Source organism: Boleophthalmus pectinirostris, unplaced genomic scaffold (genome assembly GCF_026225935.1).
Source record: "Boleophthalmus pectinirostris isolate CB_2022bp ecotype Guang Dong unplaced genomic scaffold, ASM2622593v1 HiC_scaffold_6, whole genome shotgun sequence".
NCBI classification, from domain to species: Eukaryota; Metazoa; Chordata; class Actinopteri; order Gobiiformes; family Gobiidae; genus Boleophthalmus; species Boleophthalmus pectinirostris.
This window is the reverse complement of record NW_026571447.1, coordinates 11848708-11860628: the sequence shown is the minus strand read 5'-3', so window position 1 is coordinate 11860628 and position 11921 is coordinate 11848708. Positions and strand designations below refer to the sequence as shown.

Here is an 11921-nt window from a genome sequence, read left to right as displayed (position 1 = left end):
ACACAATGCACCTTTGAACAAACAAAATCTTCTGCTTCTTCCAGGCTTTACAGATAAATGATGCCAACTTCTAAACATTTTGTCATCGTCATTACACCAAAACACATCAGGACACTGCGTAAATCTTTAATCAAACAAATGATTTCAAATTCACAATAAAACGGACAATACAACAAAAAATGAGCATCATTTCTCCCAACTCACATAAACCACAGAGTCTGTTTTCCTCTGGGTTTGAGAAATCCTCCGAGTTTCCCTGAATAAATGACTTTATTTGATGATCCATAATCACATTTTTGAATTGCAGTGTTTAAACATTCAGATTCATTTCACATTTACAAGAAAAATAAACGCCACCAAGGACTTTCTATTAGCTTTTTGTGATGTGGATCTGGAACACTTAGTGGCCAGGAACAACTATTAAAATTATTCTGTACTTTTTTCTTGGTCACAAGGGGGCAGCAAAAGAATTGATGATTACTTTTGAATGATTAGAGTGGCATTTCATTGAGGCCTCTTTTGTCAGAATCCTTCAGGTTATACAAGAAATTGTAGTGTTTTTATAATAGTGTACTAGTGTTTTTTAATTGATCTTTAAACTATTTTATATATATAAACAAATGTAATTTCTTTGATACACAATTCCATATATCTTAGTTCATAGATGACAGATAGATAGATAGATAGATACATTTAAAGGTCTTATTTTATGCAGAATTAACTCATGTGAGCTTTAAGCCATGTTACCTCCTTCAAGACATAGATGCAGTTGTGTTTTCTTTCAATCATACATGTTTCAGTATTCCATCTTCAAATCTCAATATTTGAGATTTGTGATGTCATGTAGTTGTAGTTTTCAAGCTAAAAGCAACATTTTACCTTTTAGTTCAGTACAGATTGGCAATTCCAGAGCTGAAATCCTTCAGTTGATTCCAGTGAAAGTGTATGAAGTTTAAAAACAGAGTGGAGCACTTCCTGTATTACCAAATGACATCACAAGGTAGAACATGGTGTTTTTCTTTTTGAGAAAGAACTCATCCTGATTGTGTGTTTAAACATGTGTGAATAGCAACAGAAACATATATTCAAATTAATTAAATCTGATCAAACAGGTTTTATACCAGGAAGACAGTGAGCTAAGAATATCAGACAAACACTAAATCTCATTTCATGTGCTAAGACAAGTTCAAATATAAATATATTGCTGAGATTAAATGCACAAAAAGCTTTTGATTATGTGAAATAGAAATATTTATACCACATGCTGTCAGTGTTTGGATTTCACCCAGTGCTCATAAACTGGGTTAAATTTATTTATGACAATCAAAAATTTAGAACTAGAGTGAATGGATGTTGCTCAGACTTTTTCTCTTTGAAAAGAAGTGTCAAGCAAAGGAGAATTCTTAAGTCCACTATTATTTGCTTTAAGTATAGAACCTCTAGCTGAATATATTAGACAAAATGCAAATATTAAGGGAATTCGGGATGAAGAAGGTATAGAATCAAAAATGTCATTGTTTGCTGATGATATTCTTATGTATTTAAGTGACCGGCTATAACACTCCCAACATTGAATAACATTGTGACTGAATATGGGGAAATTTCCAGTTATGGAATTAATTAATTTAAGTCAGTGTGAGTATATCAGGTACATATTCCTCTGACACAAAAGAGAAGGTTAAATTCAAATAGACTGATGAGGGCTTTAGATATTTGGGCATTAATATTACTAAGAACACATGATAAAGTTATAAAAGAAATGAAGCGCAGATTTGAAATTATGGGAAATCCTCCCGTTTACTTTAATGGGTCAAATAGAAGTAATTAGAATGAATGTTTTGCCCAAATTGCTGTTTTTGTTCCAATCCCTACAAAAATAGATAAACTCATATTAATTTTGTTTTTTTTAATGGAGAAATCAAAAACCAAGTATTCGGTACAAGCTACTTCAGAGCTCTAAAGAAATAGGTGGACTAAACTTACCAATTATTAAAAAAATACTATTGGGCATCACAACTAAGAGGCCTAAAAGTATAGACTGATAAGGATGATGAGACAGGATGCAGGGAAATGGAACAAACCTCATGCCCTAAGGTACCCCTAGAATCCTTTTCTTACAAAAAAAATTACAAAATTATTTAAAAATCTAAAATGAATGGGGTGTTTTTGATGAGGAAACAACATTATATCAGAAAATAGCGTAATATGAACACTTTAACATGTACAAAGCAGTAAAAATCAAGAAAAAAAGAAAACACTGAATGAGGATGCGTATGTAAACTTTACACTGGTGCATAAAATCCCTTAGCGTGAGCATAGCCTGAATAATCCTCTAATTTAAATAAATGTGCATTTCTATAACTCACACATTGTCTTCGCCTGCATTGCTTCAGCTCCTTATATGATGAATGAGCGTTATGCCAATGCCAACGGGGGACAGACGGGCGCGGGGACAGAGGAGGGAGGAGCCAGTTTCGGGAGTTTGAGGATTAGCCCGGGAGGCGTAATGAAATTAGTGACCCCTAGTTTAGCCACACGCAAAATTAATGGAAAAGAAGTAGGTACTAGTTTGCGTTTTATGCTAATTACACCTGATTGGCCAGGCGCCGTCTGTTCTCCCTCTTGTTTGATATTGTTCCGCTTGAAAATGTAGGGCTGCATTTCCATATATACAGCGTCTGCATTCATTTACATATGTCCTGTATAGTAATGGGGGCTCTTCGTTTAGCGGCCCACGCGTTGCCAGGTTAACGCACAGACTTTTATAATTTGCATTGTTAGAAGCTTCACTGCTCATTACAGCCTAAAAGGTGAGTAGTTAACAGTTATTTTACGCCGTGTAAGAGCAGGGTCCTTAAGCTCGACTATCAGCTCCCTAACCTCCCACTTAAGCGCTCAAGTTCAAATCCAAGCTGTGAGATGCTCAAAGTAGATTCTGTAAGATACTGTATGTCTCCTGTAAGCGCATGCTAAAAGAGCTTCTTGGTAGCTATATATATATAGTCTAGTGTATTTAGTTAGTAGTAATAGTAGTAGTACTCTTGTTAGTTTAGTATGGTTTGAAGAAATGGTAGTTGACAAACCTTTATGTTGACAATTGGGTATGCACAGATCCAGCTTCTTCTGCTTATTTATGTATTTGAATGGGACAGTGCGTTTTAATTAATATACATGATACAACATGAATGTAATTATTGCCAAAAGCTGATTTCCATCCATGGTCCCAAAGACCAAGCCTGATTGATCAGCTAGTTTCACTTCGTGGAAGCCGTCTGACCTCGCAGCATTAGGATTCGTTCTCTCAGCAGTAGGCGGGTACTTTTTTATTTAACTAATCGCTGCTATTTGGTCGTGATGTATGTAATGCACTAAAACCTGTATGAAAAGGGTAATAACATTTTTCCCCGTGATAAAATTGAGCGATCATTCTCTTTGTTCCGGTTTTAAATTGTCGATCTCAGGAATCATTGCCAACACAGAATGTACGGCTTTGCCTACATCCATCTTGACCTCTTTGTTCACTGTTGTGCTGTACCACAAAAGGGACACAGACAGGCGCTTGAGTTTGATATCATGGCTTCACAGCTCTTCGCTGATTGGCCGGTGTGCGGTTTACAAATTCTGAGGTTCTTGTAAACAATCTAGTGTATTCAGATTCCTGACCTAGTCACTGGAGAGAAATTAAATTGAGCAGAGGCACTAGGTGGCGCCAGTCTGGTTACCAAAGAACTGGCTTCTGTTCAAATACTGATATCGATACTTTGGCTTTAAGTTTCAGTACAGTACAGTACGGTACAGCATTTATTTTCTTTAAAAACACAAAGAGCTTACAGTAAAAAAAACGTTTGTAACTGTTTTTCATTATTTAAAGTAACTACAGAAGAGCTTTGTAAAAATGCAAGTTTAATATTTAACATTTTGGGTCAAATTGTCTTATTACGACAGTTTAACAGATATTCCCATCAAAATCAACTGAACCAATATCTATAATAACTAAAATAGATATCAATTTGTTTTCTTATTATTATTTGTGGTCTTTGTGAATACACAAATCTGGGCATACTTTAATCTCGGAACATCTGTTTTCAAATCATAAATCAACAGTTACTCAGTAGTTTACTCGAATAGAATTGTTGCCAATGCCTGTTAAACTAAGTACTTTTACTTCTTCTGAGTAAAATAATTTTATTACTATTTTATATAATTACATATTACTCATTTATGATGACATATTTAGTATATTAAATACTCACTATATTGACTTATTGTTGAATATGAAAGCTAGTACAGTTTTTTTTTAGCTCAGTACTTATTGTGGGTACATTTTCACTACTGGGGAATTTGTGATTATTTTTTGGCTAAATGTTAGATGTAAAAGGTTGAATTAAAAATTAATCATTACAGATGCTAACAAAGTATACTGTATATTTCACATTTAGAATAGTTTTTGTGGTTTAAATCTGATCTTGGTTTATTTGTGTCAGTGGTTTAAATTAGTTTCAGTGTTTATTGTCTATATTAACTTAACAGCAATATATCAAACTTCAAAATTTGTTATCATGACAGGCTTACTTTATCTTCTTTTCCATATGTTGTTTTTCTGTAGATGCGAACATTGTGGATATCTTGGCGCCTGCCTCCTCTCCTCTCCTTGTGTAATTATTTAACTTAGGCCGAGCGCCAAGAGCCATAGCAGTTCCCTCTTGTGCGCTCTGCCCTTATAGTGTCCATCTGTGCCTCTGTCCCAGCCCCTCACGCTCAGCTCTCACTCGCTTTGATTAGAGCAAATTAGCCTCAGCAGAAACATCAAAATGGCCCGCGTTATTCTGTCACTTCACATTCCAGAGAGGACTTGACCACGCACGCTCTCGCACGCTAAAGTGCTCCATAAAGAGGTGCATATATTCACTCTTTTTAGTTAGCAGATGTCTAATGTTGGAGTTTTATGCACTTGTACCTTACTGTGAAGAGAAAATAAATGCAAGGTTTGGAAGTATTGAACTAACTTGAACTCCTACTTGTTACAGTATACCTTTGTGTATATCACAAGTTTAGTTTATTTATTTATTTATTTTACAGGGATAACGTACATGAGCATTAATCAAAGAAACTGGGAAAAACTTGGAGCTAATTTTTATCTGCAATCCCTGAGACATACACAATACAGAATACTCAAATAGTATGAAACAATGCAATCAATTTACAAACAATTCAATTAAATAGGTTAATCCCCCTCCCACACTACTCCTCTGTACCCTCAAACAAATAGATCATTTAGGTGTAATTTTTGAAAAGAGCAAAATTTATATTTTCAAGATGCTTCTGCCATCTATAGAAGACTGCAGTTTAACCTTTTTCACTATTTTATTGATTTCTCTTGAATGAATGATCTGACCTTTACAATAGTAATAGTGTTATCGCAAATACTTTTTATAGATATTGTCTTATTGACTCATTGTTCATAGGACCGCAGTGATCAGATCTGTGAATCAGAATAATTGGGACTAGTTGGCTATTAAATTAAAAGTGTAATATTTAAATCATTGTTAATTCTTGTCTGGACTATTATTCTCATAATACTAACATTTATGATAAGAATAGACTCGATACTCAATACCAATTTTGATCCCCAGCTGATCATTTTAAAAGTACATTTTTTAAAAGACAATATTGTAATTTTCAACACAAAATAATACTGTTTTATGTCATGTGGTCTTACCTTAATAAACTGTTCAGGAACGGTCAAACTGAATCCACTTATGTGATATTTTTTTCAGCATCTAGTTTTGACACAAGTTTTGGTTTGGATTTGTATTTGATTTTAAATACATTTGACAACACTAATCAGGGCTATACAGACTCTAAAACATGTTCTGAAAGATGTCTTTATAACAAAGACAGTGGCCTTACTAAAACACTGACTAGATAACTAGTAAAATAACCTAGATGTTAATTGCAGTCCTATTCATATTGACCTCTATTATTGGATTCTAGCGCAAATGTCAATTCTGTTTACTCTTCTACATGTGAAATAAATTTATCTGATTTCTACTGAACTAAAGCTAAAAGGTAGCTGTTAACTTGAAAACTACCAATACATGACCTCATGAGGTGGAACAGAGCATTTTGAGCTTTGGAGATGTAGACAGACTAATAATAAAGGACTACTCAAATATGCGAATGAAACAAAACACAACTCCAGGTATGTTTTTGTGGTTTAAATGGCCTAAAGCTCACAGGAGTAAATTTTGCTGAATATAGTACCTTTAATCACTCCACCTCTTTCCCCCACAGATCCAGTGACGGGTGTGAACCTCTACGTGCCCCCGGTGGCCATAGAAGGGAAGAACATCTCTCTGACCTGCACGTATCAGTCTGGCACAGAGGTCACATTCCTCTGGACCAAAGGTGACACCACTCTGGCCTCCAGCTCCAGGATCACCATCTCAGGAGGCTCTCTGATCATCAACCCAGGAGAGCGCGCTGACGCTGGGGAATATACCTGCACTGTCAGTAACCCTGTCAGCTCCAGCTCCGCCAAGCAGACCCTCACCGTGTACTGTGAGTCTACTACATCTACCTCTTAATCAGTATTTTAATAGACCACTAGTCCAGTTATTATTTTCAGTAGTCAATGATTAAAATTATATTCTATTGTGTTTTAAAGATGTATAAAAAGAAAGTTTTGTTAAATTAATGTGTTGATTGTAGTATTTTAAAGGTCCTGCATTACACAGACGAATATCAGAATGTTACCTCCCCACAAACCTTCCTGGAGTTATGATTTGTTCCATTTATTTCCACATATTTGAGTAACCCTTTATTATTAGTCTTTCTACATCTCAAAAGCTCAAAACGCTCCGTTCCACCTTGTGATGTTATGTAGTGGTAGTTTTCAAGCTAACAGCTACATGTTGCCTTTTAATTCAGTAGAGAGAGGCAATTCCAGGGCTGAAATTATCCAAATGATTCTAGTGAAGGTGCCCGAGTTTAAAAAACACAGTGGAGCACGTTCTGTATTACAACATGACATCACATAGTGGAACAAAGTGTTTCCTGTTTGAGAGAAAAACACAGACTACATATGCAGGGTTTTTGTGTTAAACATGTGTGAATGAAACAAAACACAACTGCAGGTATGTTTGTGATGAGGAAACGACATTATAACCTAGATCAGAAAATAGCGTAATATGGGCCCTTTAATGATTAATCAGAATCGTTGTAATAAGTAATTAGTATTGTTATAATTATATTTTAATCATTGTTATAGTTATCTGTAGGGGTGCACCGATACAATACTGGTATCAGATATCACGCCTTGTTTCGATACTAGTTTTAGTGTCAATTAGTACATTGACAATCTTAGACACAAGGGGAATTATTTGGACAAAGTAGCAAATCACAATATATTATAAATAACAAAGAGTAAAAATACAATAAATTCAAAATAAGTAGCAAAAATGGCAGGAGACTGGTGTCAAATAAGGCACAATTATACAAATGTATATGAACAAGTATAAATGATATATAGAAATATAGTAATACAAATATATCTCAGCTATATACATGAGGTGGGTAAGGAGAAAAACAGTAGAAATATTTAATAATGACATGCATGACACAGGGTTATCTGAGTATTATCTGTTCCATAAGGGTGAGTTGTTGTACAGTTGTAGGGAGTATTATCTGTTCCATAAGGGTGAGTTGTTGTACAGTTGTAGGGAGTATTATAAGAATGTAGTCCTCTATCTCTCAGTGTTTGAGCAGGGCTTGTCAATAGTCGTACAGTCTTTATTCAGATTGTTGGTGGGATCCAGATTTGCCGCTGTTAATCTGGTGTAGCCACTAAAAACCCCACTATCTTATCTTCTTATCGTCGCTGCAAAGCTCTGATGAACTGCACCATGTTATTTCTTCCGCTAAGCTCATAGGGCCTGTCTCTTTGTCTCCATCACACTCCTAATCCTGACAGCGCAGTCCTGAAGTGACCCCATAACCTGCTGTCTGCTGTGTGCAATATCTATGCCATTTAAAGATGCACTGTGTAACTTTTTGGTTTAGGGCCCGTCACCTGCTTGTTTCTATGGATATGTCATTGCGCTACCTGGAATTTTCCACAGTATGACATTAAGGCTACAGTATGTTTATATGTGATGACGGTCTGAACAGAAGACACAAAAGTGGCGTTTTTATTTTGTGTTTAGATGAGCGTTTTCAGAAGGAAATCTACAAGCATACGATGATGCAAAAGTGAGTGGAATTCGATTGGGTATGCATGCCAGGTGGCTAGGTGGTGACACTAGGTTGTGTTGTATGTGACGTAAACGTGTACATAACGTGAGCAGATCTGACCAGAGTTTTGCGTCTTGGGCAGTGTAGACAGAAACGCTATGGCAGAGCGTATTCAACTTTTCAAGATTCAAGATTTTTGCGTTTTTAAGCCCCAGAAACGTCTAAACAAAAGGCACTTCTGCTAAAATATTTTGTCATTTTTACCCGCAAGCGTTCTCGTGTAAACAGGCCCTAAAGGTGCATTGTGTAACTTTTCTGGTGGATTGTCTGTCAAATGCTTTTAAAAGTGGTTTTATTTCTCAAAAATGCCTAGAAAAAAGGTTTTCTGACTGTGAGCGGGGTTGCCTCTTCACAGATCTGACCTGTAGCTTTGTCTGGTTTGGTCTCCATAAAGATTGAAAGGTTAAGGTCATACTATCAAACATTCCAGCGAAAGCGATAACGTCTCCATGGAGAAAATCACTTGACGGAGTCTCCACTCTCCACAATGCACCTTTTAACACAGCTTATGACACGCAGTTACAAATATGTGCTTGTAGACCTTGAGCATGGCAGTTTTCCATAGTCATTGGATTTAATTGAGTTTTTGCACACATTCTGAATGAGGCTAATTAAAAAAAGTAATATATTAATTTGCAGCCATGAATTAATCTCGAACTTTTCCAATTAAAGCTGCAATAGGCACAAATATCACAGACAATGGCAGTGTATGACAGCAGAGGGCATTTCCATAACCAGCTCTCATTTCCATATTTTAAATGTAGAACAATGCCTCCTGCTGGTTAGAAGTTCAAAATGTCACCAAACTGGATAGTTGATTAGAATGAATCATAAAAAATTCAAACTAAGAAATATTCAGCTCATATCACGGAGAACCAGAGCAGTTACATTTGCAAATGTACAAAAGCACTTAAGCTGTGAGAGTGTAGACTGATAACAACTGTCATAATTACATTTACTCCAATGAAGCAACAGAAAGAAGAGTGACTCTCAACAGTATTTTACAATATTCGTTTTGTATAAAAACAAGGAATGATTATAAGATCATAAAATATTCAAAAAATATCTTGACAGTAATGTGTTAGTGCAATAAAACGTGTTTGCAGTGGCATCTTAGCCCATTTTTGATGAATTACGAAATCATAATCTGAAGGTTATTAAAAATTTAGACATTCAGTTTTGAAAGCAGTTTGAATGCAGTTCATTAAAATACACACATAAACAACTGAACTTAACTGAACTTTCTTTAAATATAATGGTAATATATAGTTTTTAAATGCCTTATTGGCACAAATCTTAACGGAGATGTTAGTGTTTTACCTGGAATGTTTCACTATATGGTATTAAACCTCCATCCATCCATCCATTTTCGTCCGCTTATCCGGGGCCGGGTCGCGGGGAGCAGCCTAAGCAGGGACTCCCAGACTTCCTTCACCCCAGACACGTCCTCGAGCTCCTCCGGGGGGACCCCGAGGCGTTCCCAGGCCAGCCGAGAGACATAGTAGCGTGTCCTGGGTCTTACCCGGGGCCTTCCCGGCGGGACATGCCCGGAACACCTCCCGAGGAGGCGCCCAGGAGGCATCCGGAACAGATGCCCCAGCCACCTTGGCTTCTCGACGTGGAGGAGCAGCGGCTTACTCCGAGCTCCTCCCGTACTGAGCTTCACCCTATCTCTAAGAGCGCCCAGCCACCCTGCGGAGGAAACTCATTTCGAGTGCTTGTATCCGCGATCTCGTCCTTTCGGTCACTACCCAGAGCTCTTGACCATAGGTGAGAGTAGGTCATGGTCATGGTCATGGTATTAAACCTATTCGCATGTATTAAATTACATGTGTTTTTATTGTTTACATTTATACCTTGTCAGTACTTTGAAAATACATGTTGAAAAACGCAGTGTTAATGCCATACATCCCAATTGTTCACTATATGAACACCATGTGGTAGAAGGGACTGCCATCCCCTCCACAAAAGTTATAATGTGCGCCTGTAAACAACGCATACATAATATATATTTGAGCATTACTAGTGTCTTTACTGATGGGGCCAGTTTTAGTCTCTTTATCACCATTTCTTTCACTTCAACAGCCTTTCCACTCCAAATACTGAAACATCACTTTATTAAACTTGAGTGTTTTTGTGTCTGTCTTGTAAATAAATAAATAAATACTCTGTGTAAGTTTACCCCTCTCTCCCTTTTCAGACGGCCCTGACACCCCAGTACTGACAAAGGACACAACCAAAGACTGTGTGGGTGCTGGGGACGTGTGGGCGGGTAAGACCATCACACTGACCTGCACCGCCTCCTCCCTGCCCCGGGCTCAGTTCTCCTGGCAGTTCGATGGACAGGCCATTAGCAGCCCAGACACCGGTCAGCTCATCCTCCAGACCTCCTCCACCAGCCAGAGCGGCAGATACGCCTGCACTGCCAGGAACTCCGTCACCGGACTCACCTCGGAGCAGGCCACAGATCTGGTGGTGACCGGTGAGTCCTGTGGAGGGGGATGTATGGGGAGAGGGGGGAGTTCACAAGTTTGGGCAGAGTAAAGTTTCTAAAGTTTGTGCATTCAGGCTGGCTTCTGTCACTATTTCTATTACTCTTTTTATTGTCCTGTTGTTTTTCAAATAGTATTTGAACAATGTGACCTCAGGTAACATCTGGTTTAATTTATTTCAGTTTATCTCTATATATTGAATCTGTATTCTCAGTATTTCCATCACCATGCTCAGGGACTACCAGTGTAAATTAGCAATGCTATAACCTGGCACCAGCATCTTTCCTATGTCTTTTATTTTGGTGAATATATTGTTGTGCACTGTTCCTGTACAAATTAAAACTATATCATTTTGCTATAAATATTCTACTGTCACAGACTATGATGAGCAACTAGTACTTCTTTGAATAGTACTTTTTCAGCTACTTGTACTAATACAACAACAGGCAATTAATACTTCTTCTACTTTTTACACTATAACTATTTCTACTACGAACTACTACGACGACTACTACTACTACTACTACTACTATTACTACTACTACCACTACAACCACCACCACCATCACTACTACTACCACCACCATGACTACTACGACTACTACGACTACCACTACTACCACTTCTATTACTACAACTACAACTACTACTACCACTAAAACAACAACAACTACTACTACTACTACTACTACTAGTACTACTGCTAGTGCTAGTGCTTCTGCTACTGCTACTGCGAGTACAACAAAGTAATACATGCTTCCAACTTTGAATACTACTTCTAGTGTATCCTATTTTCAAATCTATCCATTTATTACTTTTTTTTTTTCTAAGTATGATATATTGATGATAGTTGTATCTTTTTATATTTTCTTTTACACCAAATTCACTTGCGTATATAATGTTCCAGATTCTCTGTCTACTTTCAAAATTGTCTGAAGAATGTTCTTTAGTTGACTAGAGCCCTAATCCTAACCCTGCTAGCACAACCAGCCCTCTCAGAAGACACTGTTGGTCGGTTATGCAGCAGTGAGTGATGGGCTGACTGACCTTTGCGTGACCAGTAATGATGGCAGTTGGTTTTGGACGCGCTCCTGAATCCGTCTCGTTGACAGCAGAGGGACGCGGTTTCCATGGAGA

At 37.3% G+C, this 11921-nt stretch overlaps 1 protein-coding gene across 1 annotated transcript in view; it reads left to right on the top strand.

Moving 5' to 3' along the window:
- The window catches only part of si:dkeyp-97a10.3 (serine/arginine repetitive matrix protein 2), a 61759-nt gene that overhangs the window by 38775 nt on the left and 11063 nt on the right, over positions 1–11921 (top strand). Inside the window, exons 3-4 of the mRNA XM_055163447.1 lie at positions 6295–6561; positions 10493–10774. Of these exons, the coding sequence (XP_055019422.1) occupies positions 6295–6561; positions 10493–10774 (549 nt within the window). The remainder of the gene's footprint in view (positions 1–6294; positions 6562–10492; positions 10775–11921) is intronic.